At 34.2% G+C, this 21017-nt stretch overlaps 4 protein-coding genes, 1 long non-coding RNA gene and 1 pseudogene across 6 annotated transcripts; 4 read left to right on the top strand and 2 right to left on the bottom strand.

Moving 5' to 3' along the window:
* Positions 1-365: 365 nt before the first annotated feature.
* LOC104726131 (uncharacterized) lies at positions 366-5232 on the top strand. Of its 2 annotated transcripts, none has more exons than XM_087476448.1 (5): positions 366-659; positions 895-4241; positions 4326-4395; positions 4485-4647; positions 4745-5232. In XM_087476448.1, the coding sequence occupies exons 1-2, from the start codon at positions 494-496 to the stop codon at positions 4137-4139; spliced, it is 3411 nt and encodes a 1136-aa protein (XP_087332574.1). In that variant the 5' UTR covers positions 366-493; the 3' UTR covers positions 4140-4241; positions 4326-4395; positions 4485-4647; positions 4745-5232. The 2 variants fall into 2 exon arrangements, with proteins under 2 accessions (XP_087332574.1, XP_087332576.1); XM_087476450.1 differs by having other exon boundaries at positions 4504-4647.
* A 548-nt stretch (positions 5233-5780) lies between these two features.
* On the top strand, positions 5781-7834 carry LOC104726132 (protein NOI4). Its single transcript, XM_010444923.2, has 3 exons — positions 5781-6178; positions 7161-7349; positions 7430-7834. Exons 1-3 carry the CDS (start codon positions 6173-6175, stop codon positions 7472-7474), a joined length of 240 nt encoding a protein of 79 aa, XP_010443225.1. The 5' UTR covers positions 5781-6172; the 3' UTR covers positions 7475-7834.
* A 643-nt stretch (positions 7835-8477) lies between these two features.
* On the top strand, positions 8478-9221 carry LOC104728916 (putative small ubiquitin-related modifier 7). Its single transcript, XM_010447832.3, has 3 exons — positions 8478-8608; positions 8736-8885; positions 8968-9221. The coding sequence occupies exons 1-3, from the start codon at positions 8543-8545 to the stop codon at positions 9052-9054; spliced, it is 303 nt and encodes a 100-aa protein (XP_010446134.1). The 5' UTR covers positions 8478-8542; the 3' UTR covers positions 9055-9221.
* Positions 9222-9401: 180 nt separating this feature from the next.
* Positions 9402-10234, bottom strand: LOC109127437 (uncharacterized). The gene is made up of 3 exons (XR_015570304.1): positions 10103-10234; positions 9791-10004; positions 9402-9662 (listed from the first exon to the last, which is right to left on the bottom strand). It is a non-coding gene; the product is annotated as an uncharacterized LOC109127437 (long non-coding RNA).
* A 980-nt stretch (positions 10235-11214) lies between these two features.
* Positions 11215-14119, bottom strand: LOC104726133 (F-box protein At3g19880 pseudogene; annotated as a pseudogene).
* A 3360-nt stretch (positions 14120-17479) lies between these two features.
* LOC104726134 (WEB family protein At5g55860) lies at positions 17480-20596 on the top strand. The gene is made up of 3 exons (XM_010444924.2): positions 17480-17978; positions 18317-18545; positions 18629-20596. The coding sequence occupies exons 2-3, from the start codon at positions 18363-18365 to the stop codon at positions 20387-20389; spliced, it is 1944 nt and encodes a 647-aa protein (XP_010443226.2). The 5' UTR covers positions 17480-17978; positions 18317-18362; the 3' UTR covers positions 20390-20596.
* Positions 20597-21017: the final 421 nt, after the last annotated feature.

The raw sequence follows: 21017 nt of genomic DNA on the forward strand, positions 1-21017 counted from the left end.
AAAAAAAAACAATAATTATAGGAATTTCTTCAATTTCTAATAAGATTTTTAGACTAGAATATATCACTTGAATATATAAAATAAATTAAATTTCTGAGCTAAAAAAAAAAAAGAAAAGGGATAAAATCTCGCACGCGTGAAAGTCGGAAGTTGCTATCACGTAAATAAACAAGGCAAAACTTTAAGTCGTCAACGACAGCTCAACCACACCTACGCTCCTGCTGTTTGATCTCAGCCGTCCAATTAAATAGATCTCGCTAGTTACATGACCCACACTGTTTCGTTACGTCCAAATTTTAGGCACGTGTTGATTTTGATTGACACGATTTGAGTCTTAAATAGGGCTTACGCTAATAGGCCCATTTAATATAAACCAGGCCTCTGTAGGCCCAACTACGTTTCCAGCTTGTGGCGACAGTGAGGGAGAGAGAGAGGGGATGGAGGAGGAGGAGGAGTCGAAGCAATTTTGAATTGACTCTGTGGAGAAGCAGCCATGTCTGGTTTCTCGAGCTTAATTTCTCACAGAAATGGAGCAATCTCTCTGTTGCGTCTCGGTTTTTCGAAATTCGGATGTTACTCTCGAGCTGGGTTTTCTAGCGGCGCTGTGAAACATTCAAAACGAGATGATCCTGCTTCTCACGGAGCGTTTGGTGTCTCTGGTGAGTTTCTATTCTCTATTTGGTTGTTTGGTGTTCCTATTGCGTTTTCAGAGTTATTTTAAATCAATTTTAGCTGTACGCACATGTATATTATATAGCATGACTCTAAGTAGAGGTTTTAGAGTGAACATTTTAGTGGGTTTTGCTGAATTTGGAGTCCTAAAATGTTTTCTTTTCCTGAAACCTTCTAGAAGGGTTTGCTAAGGATTTGAAATTTTTGGGGTCTATGGAACAGGGTTTGATATGGAGAAGAGCATATATAACATTCTTACAATTGACCGTTGGGGATCTCTAAATCACATGGATTATAGACAGGCTCGTCTTAGACCAGTTCATGGGAAGCTGGCTTTGAAGTTTCTTAAATGGGTAGTTAAGCAGCCCGGTTTGGAGACTAACCATATTGTTCAGCTGTTTTGTATTACTACACATATATTAGTTAGAGCTAGAATGTATGACCCTGCAAGGCAAATCTTGAAGGAGTTAACTTCGATGAGTGGTAAATCAAGCTTTGTTTTTGGTGCTTTGATGACCACGTACCGGCTTTGCAATTCCAACCCGTCTGTTTTCGACGTTTTGATTAGAGTATATTTGAAAGAAGGAATGATTCAAGATTCTCTGGAAATATTTCGTTTGATGGGTCTTTACGGGTTCAGCCCTTCTGTATATACTTGTAACACAATGCTAGGTTCCATTGTAAAGAGTAGTGGGGATGTGTCAGTCTGGTCTTTCTTGAAGGAAATGCTTAAGAGGAAGATTTGTCCTGATGTAGCTACCTTCAATATACTAATTAATGAGCTCTGTGCTGAAGGGAGCTTTAAAAAGTCGTGCTATCTCATGGAAAAGATGGAGAAGAGTGGTTATTCCCCAACTATAGTTACATACAATACTGTGCTCCATTGGTATTGTAAAAAGGGAAGATTCAAAGCGGCTACTGAGCTTTTAGATCACATGAAGTCGAAAGGGGTCGACGCTGATGTCTGTACATATAATATGCTTATCCACGATTTGTGCAGAAGCAGTAGAAGTGCCAAAGGTTATTTGTTGCTGAGGGATATGAGGAAGAGGATGATTTACCCCAACGAAGTCACGTACAATACACTTATTAATGGTTTTTGTAATGAAGGAAAGGTGGTCATTGCTCGTCAGCTCTTAAATGAGATGTTAACCTTTGGACTTTCCCCGAATCATGTTACTTTCAATGCTTTGATTGATGGACACATTAGTGAGGGAAACTTTAAAGAGGCTTTGAAGATGTTTTCTATGATGGAAGCAAAAGGTCTTATACCTACTGAAGTTAGTTATGGTGTACTTTTAGATGGGTTGTGCAAGAATGCAGAGTTTGACCTAGCAAGAGGCTTTTACATGAGAATGAAGAGCAATGGGGTCTCTGTTGGGCGAATAACATACACTGGAATGATTGATGGGTTATGCAAAAATGGGTTTTTGGATGAAGCAGTTGTTATGCTTAATGAAATGAGGAAAGATAGTATCCATCCTGATATTGTCACATACTCTGCTCTTATGAATGGATTTTGCAAGGTGGGGAGGTTGAAAACTGCTAAGGAGATAGTATGTAGAATTTACCGAACTGGTCTTAGTCCAAATGGCATCATCTACTCAACCCTGATATACAACTGTTGCAAGATGGGATGCTTAAAGGAAGCATTAAGAATTTATGAAGCTATGATCCTCGAGGGACATATCCCAAACCAGTTCACGATAAATGTCCTTATCACTACGCTATGTAAAGCTGGTAAAGTGGGTGAGGCAGAAGAATTTATGCGTTGCATGACAAGTGATGGTATTCTTCCTAACGCAGTTAGCTTTGATTGTCTTATCAATGGGTATGGAAGCTCGGGTGAAGGGCTAAAAGCGTTCTCTACATTTGATGAGATGACCAAAGTAGGTCATCACCCAACGTTCTTCACATATGGTAGCCTGCTTAAGGGACTATGCAAAGGTGGGTATTTGAAAGAGGGAGAGAAGTTTCTTAAAAGTCTCCGTGATGTTCCTGCAGCTGTTGATGCTGTAATGTACAACACACTACTCACTGCAATGTGTAAATCAGGGAACTTGGACAAGGCTGTCTCACTTTTCGGTGAGATGGTACAGCAAAACATTCTGCCTGACAGTTATACATATACAAGTCTTATTTCTGGGTTGTGTAGGAAGGGTAAGATTGTTATTGCCATACTATTTGCTAAGGAAGCTGAGGCTCGAGGTAATTTACTTCCCAACAAGGTGATGTATACCTGTTTTGTGGATGGTATGTTCAAGGCGGGCCAATGGAAAGCTGGTATTTATTTTCGGGAGCAAATGGATAAACTTGGCCTTACCCCTGATGCTGTCACAACAAATACAATGATTGATGGTTACTCAAGGATGGGGAGAATAGAGAGGACACATGACATACTCTTTGAGATGGGGAACCAAAGTCGAGGTCCTAATCTGACTACCTACAATATTCTTTTGCATGGGTATTCAAAGAGGAAAGACGTATCAACAAGCTTTAGGCTATATAGGTCCATGGTACTGGGTGGCATTTTACCTGACAAGCTCACATGCCATTCTCTTATCCTTGGGATTTGTGAATCCAACATGTTGGAGATTGGTCTTAAGATATTGAAAGCATTCATATGCCGAGGTTTTGAAGTTGACAGGTATACGTTCAACATGCTAATCTCCAAGTGTTGTGCAAATGGAGAGATCAACTGGGCATTTGATCTGGTTAATGTCATGACCCTTTTGGGAATCACCCCTGATAAAAGTACTTGTGAAGCCATCATAAGCATCCTCAACAGGAACCACAGATTCCAGGAGTGTCGCATGTTTTTGCACGAAATGTCGAAGCAAGGTCTATCTCCCGAATGTCGGAAGTACATTGGTCTGCTTAACGGTCTTTGTAGAGTTGGAGATATAAAGACTGCGTTTGTGCTGAAGGATGAGATGATAGAACGTAAGATATGTCCGGCAAATGTAGCTGAGAGTGCAATGGTGAGAGCACTTGCAAAATGCGGTAAGGCCGAAGAATCTACGCTGCTTCTTCGGTCTATGCTGAAAAAGAAGTTGGTTCCGACTATTGCTAGTTTCACTACTCTAATGCACATGTTTTGCAAGAATGGTAATGTTACAGAGGCTCTGGAATTGAGAGTCGTCATGAGCAATTGTGGGCTGAAGCTTGATCTCGTGTCGTACAATGTATTGATTTCTGGACTCTGTGCTAAAGGTGATATGGCAGCTGCATTTGAACTCTATAAAGAGATGAAACAAGATGGATTTTTAGCTAATGCGACTACTTACAAAGCTCTTGTCAATGGAATACTTTCCCAAGAAACCAGCATTTCTGGGACTGATATCATCCTGAAAGATTTAGTTGCTAGAGGATTCATAACATCCACGAGCGTTTCACAAGATTCACGCAAAACCTTGACAGTGGTCATGGAGAAGCTGAAGGCCTTGCAAAGTAAGATGAAGAGATAACACCAGGACAAGCTGTAACAATAATCATATGATCAACTTCCCTATGCAAATTAGTGTTAATGCTTTTCTCAAGCATCTGCGTCTCTGTGCCTCTGTAACACGGTTTGTTCTTAATCCTTATGTTTGTTACCTTTCATGAAACTCTTATGTTCTGTTCTTATCTAATGTGTATTCTACTTTTTCCAGATGATGTCGCCGTGAAGAGCTGGATGTGCAGAGTAATGTTCTTTAGAGGAACCGCTTTGTCTGATTAACAGTATGCATCTTACCCATTCTTCTACTCTCTGATTGACAATAAATTATGCACCATAGTGATTATTGTGTTCTCTCTTGTTCCATTAATAGCTTTTGATGTGAATGCCAGTCAGTTCCAGAAGCTTAAGCATTTAAGCTTGTACTGTTATACAGAACAAGACAAGCAATACAGACCGTTATTGGCTCTTTTCTCTGCCAAATACAACTCAAAAGAAATATCAGGAGACTTTGATTGAATCTCTTAATCTTCCAGGTGGGTTTAAAAACGCTGTCTTAACTCCACTTGCATTTAAAGTTCGTATTTGTTTGTTTGCTTGCTCGTTTCTTACAATTTTTTCTTTTCTTTACAGATACAAAATCAGGAGTGGGGAGAACAAGCTCTTAATAATAGCTGGAGCTGTGTTGTCAAATCATGTGCTGAATTCATTCACCTGTAATCAATCTGGACATTCACCAAAAACCAATTCAGATAATGGTTCAGAGAAAAATGATGCAGAGCCATGGAAGCCAAAAAAAGAGCGTCTTCTCTGTGTCGTTGAGGAATCTTTTTATGATGAATAATGTCGGAACAACGAGAAACTGGTTGTTGTGTTGGGATGGTGTCTGATGGGGGGATCTTGATGCAGACAGAATCTAACAGCTCGTCAGATTGCATTACTGGATTTGTTCCATTTTGCAGTACCCACTCGTGAGCATCCTCCTGTAGTTAACACAAATATAAATTTTTATATGTTTAAATGTGTTGATTGTCTGTTAGTCTGCTAACAAATTTTATTTTACATCAAATATGTAAACATGTTTTAGATCACTATTATTATACAAAATTAGGTTACACCTATTAGGAATATAAATAAACGAAATACTACTATAGAACAAATATGTCGCAAAACCAGCAAAACAATTATTAAATTTACCAAATCCATATTGTTTATTGGTAATACTAAAATAAAAATTAAAATCATTAATACATGCAACTGCAAGTGGAGGAAAATTGGTAGACGAGTGAGTGATGACGGGTGACATTTTTAAAAATTTAGAATTTTTGTCAAGAAAAGAAACAATCGTTGTTAAGAAAATGAATTAATTTTTCTTAAACAAATAGACCACTTGATTAGACTAAAATTTCCAATTACAATGAACAACTAGTTTCATCATTTGACAAAAAAAAAAAAAAAAAAGGTAGCAAAATTGATATACACCATCAGTGTACGATATATTAATTTATAATCCATTAAATAAACTTTTTTTTGATTAGCTGAAATAAAGATTAATGGAAAAAAAAGACAAAACAGAGCCAGCAAGTCACTTGCTTTTTGCATCGGTCTGAACCAACATATATGCTCTCTCTATTAACAGTCGTTAGCCAGCTCATCTTTCCGTTTAGGAAAACCAAAAGACATTTACACGTCACTTGAGGTCTTCTAACTCCGTTTATATAAAGCGTTACAGACACCGCACCGAGAGAGAGAGTTATATAATAAAGAAGAAGCAAAAAAGAATTTTTAAAAAGAAAGAAAAAGAAAAAAAGAGAGAGAAAAAAATAAAAATCAAAAATTAAAAAGTCTCTCTTTTGATTTTTCTTTCTTTCTTTCTCTTCGTCTTCGTCTTTCTCCCCAGATTCTCTCTCTCTCCGATCAAAAATATATATATTTCTCTCTCTCACCTTTTTCTTTTCTCCTTTGGTTTTCTCGGCGGCTTCTTCTTCTTCTTCCTCTTAAAGCTCTAATAATATTTCTCCATTTTTCTTGGGATAAATCTTTCTCCTTTCTGCAGACGTCATGTCGGTACGTTTTTTCAAATCTCCCGTCTTTTTTTATTTTATTTTATTTATGATTGGTGTGTGTATATATAGAATAGTTATGAATTCGATTTGTATGGTTTTTTGAGAATTTTAGTTGGAGGGTTTTTTTGTTATTTCTTTTGATTCCTCTGAATCTTTAGATATGTGGATTGCAGAAACATCCAGATGTGAAAATTGTGATTCTGATTAGCTTATATTGTCTTGTTGATGAATCTGATAATCCTTATTCTAGATCTCGTGTTTTTATTTAATTTTTCTGAATTTTGATTGATTTTAAAGCTTAGATTTTGATTTTTGGATTTGAGATGAATTTAGGATTGATACAGAGAAGTTGTTGTCTTTTTTTTTTTTTTTTCGTCCCGAGATTGTTTCTTTGATAGTGAAAGAGGCATGAATGTTGTGGGTGGCATTGTTTATGGACAAGCAAGAGATCTTTTTTTGCCCTGGTGGATTTGTTTGCTTATTTAGAGACAATATTGAAATCCACTTGTAGTTTCAAACTTTGGTTTATCACTTTTTTTCTCACCTAATTTGTATGGATAATAAAAGTTGATAGGAACTTTTGAAATTTGCTTCTGGTTTGTTTTTTTGGTAATCTTTTTGACTTGTGGTGTGTATTGTTTGCTAAAAAATGGAAACGTGATTAGTTTGGGAAAATTGTATCTTTGATACTTGAGAAAAAGTCAAGTCTTCATTCGTATTTACTTGGTTGATACTTTTTTCGGTTTATCTTAAGCCTCTTCTCTTATGTGGTTTGCTCCCGGCCACCGAAGACTTGCTTTGCTTACAAAGAAGAAAGGTTTAATTCTTTTCAGGGGTTTAGAGTTTAGAATCATTTTAGACAATCATTTCATCTAATTGGCACGAATGGTTAGGTTACGTTTTGACTCTTGAGTTGAACTTGTTTCTTGATGTTTTTTTTTTGGTTTGACCATTTGGTTTTTTTATATATGAACGAACAACAGGACAAAGGTCGTCCCTTGCCGAAATTTGGTGAATGGGATGTGAATGATCCAGCCTCAGCAGAAGGTTTCACAGTGATATTCAACAAAGCTAGGGATGAGAAAAAGACTGGTGGCAAACCCGGTTCACCTGGTAAATCCAGTGAGGGTCATGTCAAGTCTGGAGGAGGAGATCCTAGTAAACCTCAGCCTGTAAGTTTTCATCTTTATCTCCTTAACTTGAAATCTTGATATCCATTGTCACACAAAATGGGATATTTCTTTGGTTTCAGAAAAAATGGCTCTGCTGCATGCAATCTCCAGCTGTGGACTCTTGACAGACATAAAGATGGATTTGCTTTGCTGCCCATAAAAAAAAGTCACACTGCTTACACATCTAAAGCAATGTTCTTTTATGTTTTATTGTCTTTTTTGAAATTACCCACACACACAAAAAAAAAAAAGGTTCCTAAGATGATTTGGAGCTACCCTTCCCCTTTAGTATCACGATTATGATTCCTGCTTCTTTGAAGTTGTTTGTTCTTATAAAAATGCTGTAAAATCGTGTTGCCACTTTATTGGAAAACCAGAAAACAAAAAAAGAAGAAAAGAAAAAAAAAACAACACAGTTACTGTGTCTATATGTAATGGTGTCTTTTTGGTTTTGATTTTAATGTTGTCTTTTTCCTTGAATTTAAGTGTATTATCATGTTGTGCTCTTTTTTTGTTTTTCCTCTTAGTAAATAAAAAAAGAAGTTACATTATTACATTTATATGTACGTAGAAAATAGTTTGACTAAAAGTGAAAACATATAAGAAAAGACGTAATAAACCAGTCAAAGTGTCGAACTAAAACTGAATCGTATCATACATGAAGAACAGAAATTGAAAGTCAAAGAAGAACAATAATTAAATAGATGATGGAAAATAAAAGTCATAAAAACATTTAAAAATGAAAACAAAAAAGAATACAAAATACATAATAAATAGAATACAAATAATGGCACATTGAAGTTGGAAATTTGTATCGGCTTTTACTAAGCTCATACAGGAGGATTATAGCTGAAGTCCTTAATTTTACTAGAGACCGTTCATGTTTCCAATCGCTTTTGAAATAAATTTTGATTTTTAGTTTTTTTTTTCAGTCAAAGATATCAAAAAACAGAAAAGGTGCATAAAAGTCTGTGATGATCGTAACTATCAACGGTTGATGATACTCAATTCCCACGGTAAACAAAATAAACGTGAACAGAAAACTAAAAGATTCATATTTATTTATATGAGTCATGGAGTCAAAGTTCGTCACTTACTGCTTACATTGTTTGTGTGTGTATATTTTTATATATATTGCATGTTAACAATTCTACCAGTTCATAACAATCCAACATTCACAAGAGAAAGTGGAAATGTCGGCGTCTGACAAGAAACCATTGGTTCCATCGTCTCATATATCCATCAAGATCAAAAGTCAGGTACTCGAATAAATCTTGATATATGTTTGATTGTGTTATTTGCGAAAATTAACCGCTCTAAAATGTTAAGATGCGTTATGCGTATATTAACATGTTAATTAAAATTGCTGTAAATATAACAAAACAGGATGACATATGTGTGTACTTCCGGATTAAGAGGGACGTTGAGCTCCGTACAATGATGCATGCATATTCCGCCAAAGTTGGACAGCAAATGTCATGTTTTAGGTTCCACTTCGATGGAATTAGGATCAAACCCAATCAAACTCCCAACGAGGTTCTTTTTTTTTTTGTATTTCATAATTAAGAGTTTCTCCATTTATATATGGATCAAAATTGAGAAAAGAAAATGATTGCAGCTAGAGCTTGAAGACGGAGATGAAATCGACGCATTAGTTGAACAAACGGCAGGGTTCAGCCATAGTCATCCTATCGTAACGACTTAAAAAGTCATTACTACGACTCATAATAATAATCTTGTTTCATTATGTTTTCACCAATATTTCAATACAAAAGCTGGTTATTTATCAATGTTAATTAAGGTTATTTATCAAATGTCACAACAACGCTAATTAAGGTTATGGATGCATGAACATGCTTGTTGATATCTAGAGTTATCTAAGGGCAAGTCCAATGGTGGGTTTTAATTTTGAGACTCCTATCTACTGTTTGGATTTTTATGAATATATAATTTTGAGTCTCTTATTTTTTAAAATATAGTTTTTTGAAATTTAAGAATTTTAAATAGAATAAAAGTAGTATAAATGTTTAAACATTTAAGATTTTATAAAAATAGGAAAATCTTGCATTTAATTAATTTTTAAACATACAAAACATAATAATACATATTACAATAGAAGTACAGTTCATAAATGGGGAAAAAAATTTAAACAACTACATGTTAATGCTTAATAACTAACTAACTAGTCAAGCAAGAGAGTCGTTGTTGGTATATAATGATTTAGCTTTTGGGTTGTGTACCTGACTGATAAGATTTTTGGCTTCTGCTGAAATATTAGGCGCAGTAGGAAAAGTCAGATCGATCTTGAGAATTCTGCATACCATTAAATAGACATCCTCGTCAGGAGCTGAGGTAGTTTAGTCTGTCATGATCAATCTGATCTTGAGGTTTAAGTTTCTTCTGTCATTTCCAACAAAGATAAGAGTCTAGTCGTCTCTTACCTCTTGAATGTATCCTTTTAACTCTCGGCGTCAAACGGAGGGTGACCATAGAGAAACTCGTAACACAAAACACCTAAAGTCCAATTATCTACTGCATAATCATGATCTCTATTTTCGACCATCTCAGGTGCCAAGTAGTCTAAGGTTCCACACATTGTTTCCTCTTGTTACTTGACTGAACTGACCACCCAAAGTCAGCAATTTTCAATCTCCCCTGCGTATGTATTATGAAATTACTAATTATGAGCAACATCCTGAGTTCTCAATGCAAAAACAAAAAAAAAGTAACCAATATACACACATAACATATACCTCATGATCGAGCAACAAGTTTTCAGGTTTGATGTCTATGTGAATCACACATTTTCCATGACAATAGGCTATTGCCTGACTGAGACTCGCAATGTACTGAAAATCCAGGAAAACAGAGAAACAACACAGATCAAGATTTAATTGATTATTGTCACGAAAGATGCAATGTACCTTTTTCAAAAAAAAGAAAAGAAAAGAAATTAATATGTAACAATCAAAGAGGTAACGTTCATTCGCATGGAAAACTAAAACAAAGGAGAGATGGATATTTTTCTATTTTTCGTATTAAATGTGTATATATATCTTTACTTTAAATATTAAAGCAAGAGAGTACTCATGGACCAACTTTTGGACCATGATTTTGTTTTGGTAGTTTTTAAATAAACTCAATAATTATTAATACATTAGTATATCATGACATTAAAATTCTCTAACTATTCAAATTAAGTCGGGTCCCGCGCGGGTCATTTAATACCCGATTAGTTGATATGATTTTCTCATCAAATCTATTTATTATGTATTCAATCAACCATAATCTTGCCTAAATCTTAATCGGTTAAAATATTTAATTAAGAAAAATATATATATCATAATTAAATAAGGAAAACATTTGAATACATAATAAATCAAATCTAAATTTCTTGATTCTTTATAAACATTTTAGGAAAAAATGAAAAAAATTATAATTAATATTTGTGTATATTTTGAAAAGCAATTTAAAATAAAAATTAAATTACTTTAAAATGTATTTTAAAATCATAAAGTATTCATTATAGCCTTAATAATATAAAGTTAATTAATACGGAAGATATGTGAAATTAATAAAAATCAATTCAAAATTATTTTAATGGATATATAAAATACATCTAAAATCAACTTATTTGTAAATACTCTCTAAAACACAAGATATGCAAGAAATATCTTTAAAAAGATCTTATGTAACTAATATATTTTGTAATCATAAAGAAAAATAATATATATTTCTGAAAATAAACTATTTCTTTGCCATTCTAAAATAGTTAAGTGTAGGTTATGTATGTGCAATAGTCCAAACTAAAACCATATTAAAATCTGATATATGAATTTAACACTTTTAAGCATACCATTATCGATTAAAAACTGCAAAACGATCATTGTATATCTATTAATTAATACTAAATATACTACTTAACACTGTTTAAAATTTCGAATTATAAAAAACACATAAAACAAAACATTTTATGCATTCGAAATATACATAAATTAATTACAACATGTGTCATCCGGTGATGTAGCAACCCTTTCAATAACTATGTATACCCCGACTACATTTCTATATCAATAAAACAAAATGATGGCTCACCCATTTTCTTTCACTCCCTTAAAATCCATCATCTTTAAAAACTACTATCTGATATAGCAGTATTTCTGTTTTCGTGAAAAGTTACATTCTCTAAACAACTTACTCTATCAGGATTTCCAATTTACCGTATATCACCAAATATACAACTCAACACTATATAAACAAAGGAAATAAGTCAAAATAAAAAAACTACCTTACAAAAATCTATATAAACATTTTTGAAAATATTTATAAAATAAATCCTGAAGTTGGCATTTATTTACAGTCATGCCATTGATATTAAATAATTAATTTAATAAACAAATTAATTTTACTTATATTTGATTTTTTTATAGAAACTAAATGTATTAAAAGGTAACAAACATAATTGTAAATGTATACAAATTTTATTTTCTTATTTTATAAGGAGATGAATGAATTTCCTTATTTTATAAGAAGATGAGTGAAGAGGTATTGTTCTTTAAAATTTTGAAAAACTGATTTGATAAAAAGTGATTTTTAGTCTCACATACTATATTTTACTTTCACGGGTTTCGTATGATGAGTTTTTGCTGATCAAAAATCTTTTAAAATGTTGTGTGATCCGCCTAGCATGACGGATTTGGACAATATAACCAAACACTAAAACTATTAGTTTATCTCATATACTATAGATTTGTAGTCATAGTTTAGAAAATTAACTTATAAATTATTTAGTATATGAACTACAAAATATTTTACAACATATTCTTAATATTCAAAAAAAAAATTGTATACACATAAAAATATATACTAACATACTATATAGGCATATACATCTGTTTAATTATAGAAAACAAAACTAAGGGTTTTAAAAATTCATATTTTATCTAATAACAAATTTAATGTAATTAGGTTATACACTGTATAAAACGTAAGAAGAAAAAAAATATTCTAAACAAAATTATAAATTAATTAGATAAAAGATAATTAATTGAGAATTTGAAAACTAAATAAATTAAAAATTATTATTTAGAATACAATAGTTTATAATTTAGTCTTGCTGTGTACCTTGAATGAAAACCTAGTTCAAATTACAAAAAAATACTAACAAAATATATAATCCCGTGTTATAACACGAGTTCTCTCCTATTAGTTATTTTAAATGAAATATGAGAGAACACTAGCTAGTTGTGTCAATAGCTGTTATCCCGGTGAAGAGTACAAAAGTTACTCTAATCAAGTTTCTTCTGATCAGCTAAAAGTAAAACTGCTGATCATTGTACACAAAACAGAAAACAGAATTAATTAATAATCGACTAGCTAAGTCTTGGTTCAAGGAAAAGAGATACTATCATCGTAAAACAAGCTATAAATTCATGAATATATAGAGTACGTCGTCATCATTAATTAGACCTTAATTGCTGCATGGTTTTGCTTCCTCTTCTTCCCTTTGTTTTTGCTCAATTCCTTCTTCCTCTTCTTCTCTTTGTTTTTGCTCAATTCCTTCTTCCTTTTCTTCTCTTTGTTTTTTGCCCAATTCCTCTTCCTCTTCTTCTCTTTGTTTTTGCTGAATTCCTCTTCCTCTTCTTCTTATTCTCTCTCCTTTTGGGTACTGCAGTTTGGTTAATTTGCACTAAACTTGGAACATAAGAGCTAGAACACACACGTGGGCTACTATCTACTTTAACTTCTCCAAGATCCACTTTTTTAAAGTAACTATCTTTTCCAATGACGTAAGCTTTTTGGTAGCCTTCGCGAATGTCGTCACTAAAAACCACCGCGAGTTTCTTCTCTTCGTCGATGAAGAAACTGTCGTAATCATCATCAAACTCAAAATCAATACAAAAGATTGGCACAAAATCAACTTTTAAAAATGGGATCCACGACACAGCATTGGGCTCTATCTTAGTAGTAACCCAAATCTCTATTGTAGACAATGCATCACGGTGTTGATATAACGCAGCGAGTTTCTCTTCTTTAACATAAGATAGACCACCATTATCTCCAAAATTATCATTATCATCAGGCGGCTGAAACGGTAGATCAAGCAACTTTCCAAATCTCTCTTCTGTAAAATCAAAGCAGATTAAGAAATGATGGGTTTCATATTCTGTCCAAAAGTAAGTATTTCCATGTACTGATACACCCTGCCGACAACAGATTATATCCTAGTTGGGAATGACAGTAAAAGTCCTCCATGAATTAGACTTAACATCGTAAATTTCGTAGTAGCCTTGGTTATAATTGAAAAACCTCAATATCTTATGGTTCTTGTTCTTGTCATATCCAAAGGCATACGTGGATTTTGTTATTGTTTTGAGACGGATCCACTTGGTTTGTCCCAGATACGGGTTCCAAATCACGAGCCATGAGTTATCCATGGGGACACATAACAATAAACTGTCGCAGTGATAGACATGAAAAATCTTGACATGATTAAGAAAATTACCTATCTCCTTTATAGATGGATTCACGAATTCTTCATCATCTTTCTTGTGGATTCCTTGGAGATCAAAACTCATTGAACAAAGCCTATGATCCAACTTTGTGAACCCCAGAAATTGCGGTTTTGGTTCTCCTGTACATAGAATTCGATCTTTGGATAAACTGTTCCATCCTTTGCAAGTGGCTCTCACTGCTCCAAGAGAAGTTATTGGAACCTTGGTCAATATCTCTTCTACCAAATCCTGCGAAAGATCACTCATCGACGTCATTTTTCTCAGATAAGAAAACTAGGGTTTCTAACTTTCGCGTTTGCCCACTAATATATTGCGTAACCTAGATAGATATTTTCTAAGCCTCAAAAGTGTTAAATATACAAAAAAAAAAAAAAAAAATGGAAATGTTTTCTCACGATATATAGTAATATATATATGGGTAATATATACATACTCTTCCGTTACGAAAAGCTTTCTTTCGATCTAAATTGTTGTCTCTGTACAAAACATCTTAACACTTCAAGATCTCTGGTTCAAGCGAAAAGAAGTGCACTTCAAGATTCATTATCATCAACTTGTGTTTTCCAAAAACAGGTATAGTTGCGATCCGTAAGCTTTTGGGTAACACAAAAGCTCGATTGCTACTTCCATTGAGCTCCGATCCTCCATGTGAGTACTGAGTAATAACAGCTAAAAGGAGAAGAACGAGAAGGTGAAAAATAATGAACAAATGAGAAGAACTTTAAGATGTTTTTGCATTACTTTTTCTCCTTCTCGTCTTACAAAGGTGTGCTCATACAACTTTTATAGTATTAATTAATCGAACTCCTAAATTGTTTATCATTTTTCCTTTAGCTACATGCTTGATGCTTGATGAGATCCCACTCATCAAGGGTGGCATATCTGATTGTTTCTGAGCAGTGAGAAGATGGGAAAGATAAAGATGTTTATGTTTCTGCCGCCTAAGTATCATCTGCTATTTGAAATTGGAACATGAAGAAGGATCGACATTGCTGCATATAATTAAGAACAGAACATGGCATTTGCTTAGCTTATGTTGATATTAATTTGACGTTTTGTTTTAGTAGTAGGAGTGACTTTTTTACTGCTTTTTTTATTCTTTTGACCCGCACCTACACAAAGTTACCAAAACGTACAAACACAAAAAAAAAAGCCAGAGGATATTGTATTGTTCCGAAATTAGTTCTAATTGGTATAATGAAGAATTTGATTTTAATTGGTGGAGAAGACCTTTTTATTCATGCCTGAATAAAATGAAAGAAGTCTAAAGTTAATTTGCATCTTCTACATCACTTTGTATCATAGATATGCTTGACCTTCAATCTTATCTATGGAATACTTTTTTTTAATTGGTGGATACTTTTTTTTTTTTACTAAATGGAATCAGGGAACACAATTAGTTTCAAATTCTCTTAATAAAGTTTCTAACCATCTGATTGTCTAGTATATATATATATTTATATATATTACAAGTACAAAATTACAAATCATTGTCTATATGTTCATCTTTGGAGGAAGCCTTAGCCCATTTTGAATAGTCGAGCTATACATAGCAAAATGAATAATCAGGTCTATCTTTTTAGCCATACATGTAGTTTTATTTGCCCATATCAATCTCCTACCTAATCTTTGTGACAAATTATGCTACACAAAAAGTAAAAAGAAGTTTTAAAAGTTATATACTAACCGTCCAAAAATATAGTTGCTAATAAATAAACTTTTAGTCAGATACTAGATATAAAAATTGTGCTCCTTTTCTGTATTTCCTCTTAGACTCTTAGTAAATCAAAATTAAAATTTACATTATTACATTTGGATACATCTACGTATAAAAGATATTTAGTATTTGACTAAAAGTGAAAACATATAAGAACGTAATAAACTAGTCAAACTAAAAGAGAAACCATATCATACATGAAGAAAAATTGAAACAAAGTCAGCAAAAATTAAACAGATAATGGAAATCAAAATTCATAAAAAAATATTTATATAATTTTATTTAAAAATGAAAACAAACGAGAACTGGATAAATCATAATTGCTTTTACAGAATCGCATACAAAACACAAACATGGCACACTGAAGTTGGAAATCCTTACGGGCTTATAGCTAAAGTCCGTACAGGATTATAGCCAAATTCTTTATTAATGTTGAACACAAACAAATAACGTGAACGTTTTGTATGAAGAAGGTACATTACTAATTTGAGAAAAATATTGATTTTAGTTCTTTCTTTCGGTCAAAGTGAGCAAAAATCAGAAAAGATGCCATAAAAGTTTGTGATGATCTTAAGTCTTAACCATCAATTATTGATGATACTCAATTCCCACGGGCCACGGAAAAAGAAAAGAAAAAAAAAATACTAGTAAACGGGAACGGGAAACTAAAAGGTTTTATACTACTTGGAATCTATATCTTTAAGTATTTCTGTGTCTGCATCCGTGTGTATATATTTACTCCGTATGGCGTGAACCTTTAACCAGTTCATAAACAATCCAAAAGTCACAAAGAGAAAGTGAAAATGTCGGCGTCTGACAAGAAACCGTTGGTTCCGTCGTCTCATATCACCGTCAAGATCAAAAGTCAGGTATTTGAATAAATCTTGCTATATATGGTTGATATATTGCTTTAAATTAAACTAAGATGAGTTAAGATGCGTATATATTATATACCATTGTTAAAATTGTTGTATAAAACAGGATGACGTATGTGTGTACTTCCGGATTAAGAGGGACGTTGAGGTCCGTAAGATGATGCAAGCATATTCCGACAAAGTAGGAAAACAAATATCAACTTTTAGGTTCCTCTTCGATGGAACTAGAATCAAATTCAATCAAACTCCCAATGAGGCATTCATTATTGTTACTTTACCTTAAGATTTACTCCAATAATGTATCAATCAAGTTGATAAACGAAAACAATCGCAGATTGGGCTTGAAGAAGGAGATGAAATTGAAGCATTTGTTGAACAACTAGGAGGGTTCAGCTTCTTTCATCGCCATTAAGATTATCTTAAAACGACATTAAAAAAAAAAAGTCGTACGTACGGCTCAGAAAAGATCAATATTAGTATAATCTTTGTTTAACTATTTTTACCTACTTTAACTTATGAATGAACTTGCTCTTTGATTAGTTATTCGAATAGAAACTTTAGAGATATGAATGGATTATCACAATCGTAATTACTATCCTTTTTTTTTGGCAAACCACTATCCTACTACATAAAATGTAGTAATAAATTGATATAGAAAGAGAGTAATGCTCGCTTCGTTCGCATGTAAAATTGCAACAAAGGAGAGAAAGAGATATATTTCTCTATAGTTCGTATTAAATGTGTGATATATATATATATATACGCACGAAGTACAATCACAAATCATTGTCAAAAATGATCATCCTTGGAGACCTTGGCCCATTTCAATATTTGACTAGTCAAGCTATACATAAACAAAATGAATAATCAGGTCTATCTTTTTAGACTTACATTACATGTCGGCTCGTTCACGTGCCAAATAATTTTATTATTTGCCCATATCATATCAATCTCCAGTTTTTTTGTTTTTTTGTTTTCTCTGAATTTAACTTAAATATCATAGTATTGAATTTGTTGTAGTACATGACATATCAAAAGAAAGAGTAAAAAGATGATTTTTACTCACCGTCCAAATAAATAGTTGCTTGCTGTTAAGAAAATAAAATAAAAAATAAACCAAACAATTAGGTTTACCGGTGACCAATAAAAATCTGCCAATTGTCAACCAAATACACTTCCCCTTCTATGTCCCTCTCTCCTCTCTGTCTCTTTCTTTCTCTCTCCTCGCCACTGACTTTGCTCTCTCTCTCTCTCTCTCTGATTTACAGAAGAAATTTCAAAACTTCTTCTTCATCTCTTTCAAAGCTCCAATCTTTTTCCTCCCTTTCCGATTTATATTCATCGTCTTCGACATCGGAGATATCTTTCGTTTTCTCTCTGATCGTCTCTTCTCTCCCTGAGAAAAAAATAAAAATAAAAATCGCTCCTTTAAGATTATTTCCTTGATTTTTCTTGGCGCGGTTTCGATTTCGCGTTTCTGGGTTTTCGTTTTCGGCTCTGAAAAACAAACCGGAAAGATCAGGTACGAAATCGAAAATTTTTGGTCACCCATCGCTTGTTTTGACGATTACTCCGTCGGTGGGAAAGAAGCTTCTATATATTCTTGTTTAGCCTCTTTGATTTATAGAATCTGTCCCAAATCTTGATGATTGTGTTTTAAGCAGATCGAATTATTTAAAAAAGTACTATCTTTGGTCTTAGTTAGGTTAATCTTTCCCTTAATAACCTGCTCTTAGGGTTTTTGTTTTATTCCGTTTGTGTGTTTACTGTTAAAAATTGCTTAATTTGCTTAATCTTCTATTGATGGAATCATTACTAATTGGAAACCAAATATTTTTGAATTCTGTCTCTGTGTATTAGGTAGTGAATCTTGATTTTATAGTCTATAAAAGAAAGAAAATGCAAAATGGTTGCTAAGAAGGGACGTAGAGACTCTTCTGATTCTTCTCCGGTTGTGGAGGTTGGGGAGATTGACACAAGTGCTCCTTTTCAATCTGTTAAAGATGCGGTTAACCTTTTCGGTGAAGCTGCTTTCTCTGCTGAGAAAGAAAGACCAGCCATTCGGAAACCTAATCCTCAGTCTGCTGAGGTAATTTTGATTTGGTTTGCTTCGTTAGCAATTTTGTGTTTTAAGAGGGTTTTTTTAGTCTGAACTGTGTTTGTGGTTTGCAGAAAGTTTTGGTGAAGCAAACAGAGCTTCACTTGGCTCAGAAAGAGTTGAAGAAGTTGAAGGAACAGCTTAAGAATGCTGAAACAATCAGAGAGCAAGCGTTGAGTGAGCTTGATTGGGCTAAAAGAACTGTTGATGAACTTACTCGTAAGCTTGAAGCGGTTAATGATTCGAGAGATTCTGCAAATAAAGCTACTGAAGCTGCTAAGGGTCAAATCGAAGAAAATGTTTCTGTTTCTGGTAGTAGTGAAGCTCGGATTAGGGATATGGAACAGTATGAAGCGGTATGTAAGGAGCTTGAAAGCGCGAAGCAAGAGCTGAGAAAGATACGTCAGGTTTCAAATGAGATTTTGGAAACAAAGACTGTTGCTTTAAGTAAAGTAGAGGAAGCTAAGGAAGTGACTAGAGTTCATTCTGAGAAGATTGAGTTGCTAAAAAATGAAATCGCAGCTGTTAATGAATCAGTTGAACAGACGAAGCTGGCGTGTTCTCAAGCCCGGAAAGAACAGTCTGAGATATTTGCAGAGAAAGAGATTCAGCAGCACTCGTATAAAGCTGGCATGGAAGAATCTGCCAAGAAATCACTCGCTTTGAAGAACGAGTTTGACCCTGAATTTGCGAAAAAGCTTGAAGTGCAGTTGACGGAGACATATAACGAGATCGATGAGCTGCAGAAGCAAATGGAGACTGCGAAAGCATCTGATATGGATTCCGTTAATGATGTGAGTTTGGAGTTGAATGAAGCTAAGGGTTTACTTGAGAAACTTGTGGAAGAAGAGAAGTCTTTGCAAGAGTTAATGGAATCTCTTAAAACAGAACTGAAGAATGTGAAGATGGAGCACAGTGAAGTTGAAGCAAAGGAGGCTGAAATTGAATCTGTAGCTGGAGATCTTCATATGAAGCTTAGCAGAAGTAAGAGTGAGCTAGAAGAATGTGTTGCAGAGGAATCTAAAGCAAACGCTGCTTTGGAAGATATTATGTTAACCATCAATCAGATATCTTCGGAGACCGAAACTGCTCGACGAGAAGCTGAGGAAATGAGAAACAAAGCTGATGAGTTGATGAAGGAAGCGGAGAGTGCACATCTGGCACTTGAAGAATCAGAGCTACATCTAAGGGTCGCTTTAGATGAAGCCGAAGAGGCAAAAGCTGCCGAGACAAAGGCGCTTGAACAGATAAAGTCAATTTCTGAAAAGACCAACGCTGCACGTAATTCGACTTCATCTGAATCTGAATCTCAGAGCATCACACTGTCTCAAGAGGAGTTCAAGTCACTGAGCAAGAGAGCTGAGGTATGCGATAAGTTAGCGGAATTGAAAGTGGCTGCTGCATTGGCTCAGGTGGAAGCAGTGAAAGCGAGCGAAAACGAGACACTGAAGAAGTTAGAGACAACACAAGAGGAGATTAAGAAGCTCAAGACTGCAACAGAAGACGCGTTGAAGAAAGCAGCTATGGCGGATGCTGCTAAGAAAGCTGTTGAAGGAGAACTCAGGAGATGGCGTGAAAGAGATCAGAAGAAAGCAGAGGAAGCGGCGACAAGGATTCTAGCAGAAGCTGAGATGAAGATGGCCACTGAATCATCACCGCAACAAAATTACAAAGCTCCCAAACAGAAACCTGTCCATAAAAAACTGGAGAAGACAAAAACTTCAGTGGTATCAAAGAAAGTGCTATTGCCGAATCTAAGTGGAATCTTTAATAGAAAGAAGAATCAAGTGGAATGGGGTTCTCCTTCATATCTCCCTGGAGAGAAACCCTTTTGATGATTTCTTCTTTTTCATGGATTGAACTTTTTGCTGTTGTGAATAATCAAAGAAAGTTGTGTGCTTTTTCTTTTTCTTTTTCTTTTTTTTTGCTAAAAGAAGGGTTGAGGTTTGAGACCTGAAGCAGTTGCAGCTTTTGGTCTAACGTGAGAAACTGGTTTGTTGCTGTAAATTTGGATCAAAGCTATTTAGGTGGTTGTTTCGTTTCGTCTCTTTGTTCTGATTGTGAATGCTAGCTGTTCCTTGACAATATATGGAAATTTAATAAGTTACACATTGAACTAAGATTATGCTCTTTCCCGGTTCTAACTTCTAAAGCCAATGACAGAGAAATATAATGGGGGGGAAAAAGGCGCTGATGGTGTTCGTGGTCGGTCTAGTGAGAGAGCAAATGTCAAATGATCAAGCAAGAACTCCACTAGTAGACTAGTACTCTCTTTTTCCTCTCTTTTAGGATTAGGACTTAAAAAACTATCAAACTTTGAAAGTCACCTTAACTCTTTCGACGGGGACCAATTTTCTCGATTCGTATTGGTTCGGTCAGTTCAAAATTTGGTTTGGTTCAATTTTGGGATATTGAATCATATGAAAATGTTGTTTGTTGATATGAAAATTGAAAAGCTTTATA

Source organism: Camelina sativa, chromosome 11 (genome assembly GCF_030686135.1).
Source record: "Camelina sativa cultivar CO46 ecotype springtype chromosome 11, ASM3068613v1".
NCBI lineage: Eukaryota > Viridiplantae > Streptophyta > Magnoliopsida > Brassicales > Brassicaceae > Camelina > Camelina sativa.

Excerpts from the sequence above, each read along its gene's own strand:
- LOC104726131 (XM_087476448.1), top strand. The coding sequence starts at position 494 with ATGTCTGGTTTCTCGAGCTTAATTTCTCACAGAAATGGAGCAATCTCT. Across the intron at positions 660-894 it reads CGGAGCGTTTGGTGTCTCTG|GGTTTGATATGGAGAAGAGC; the intron begins GTGAGTTTCTAT and ends TCTATGGAACAG.
- LOC104726132 (XM_010444923.2), top strand. Across the intron at positions 7,350-7,429 it reads ATCCTAGTAAACCTCAGCCT|AAAAAATGGCTCTGCTGCAT; the intron begins GTAAGTTTTCAT and ends CTTTGGTTTCAG.
- LOC104728916 (XM_010447832.3), top strand. The coding sequence starts at position 8,543 with ATGTCGGCGTCTGACAAGAAACCATTGGTTCCATCGTCTCATATATCC. Across the intron at positions 8,609-8,735 it reads CCATCAAGATCAAAAGTCAG|GATGACATATGTGTGTACTT; the intron begins GTACTCGAATAA and ends ATAACAAAACAG. Across the intron at positions 8,886-8,967 it reads CCAATCAAACTCCCAACGAG|CTAGAGCTTGAAGACGGAGA; the intron begins GTTCTTTTTTTT and ends AAATGATTGCAG.
- LOC104726134 (XM_010444924.2), top strand. The coding sequence starts at position 18,363 with ATGGTTGCTAAGAAGGGACGTAGAGACTCTTCTGATTCTTCTCCGGTT. Across the intron at positions 18,546-18,628 it reads CTAATCCTCAGTCTGCTGAG|AAAGTTTTGGTGAAGCAAAC; the intron begins GTAATTTTGATT and ends TGTGGTTTGCAG.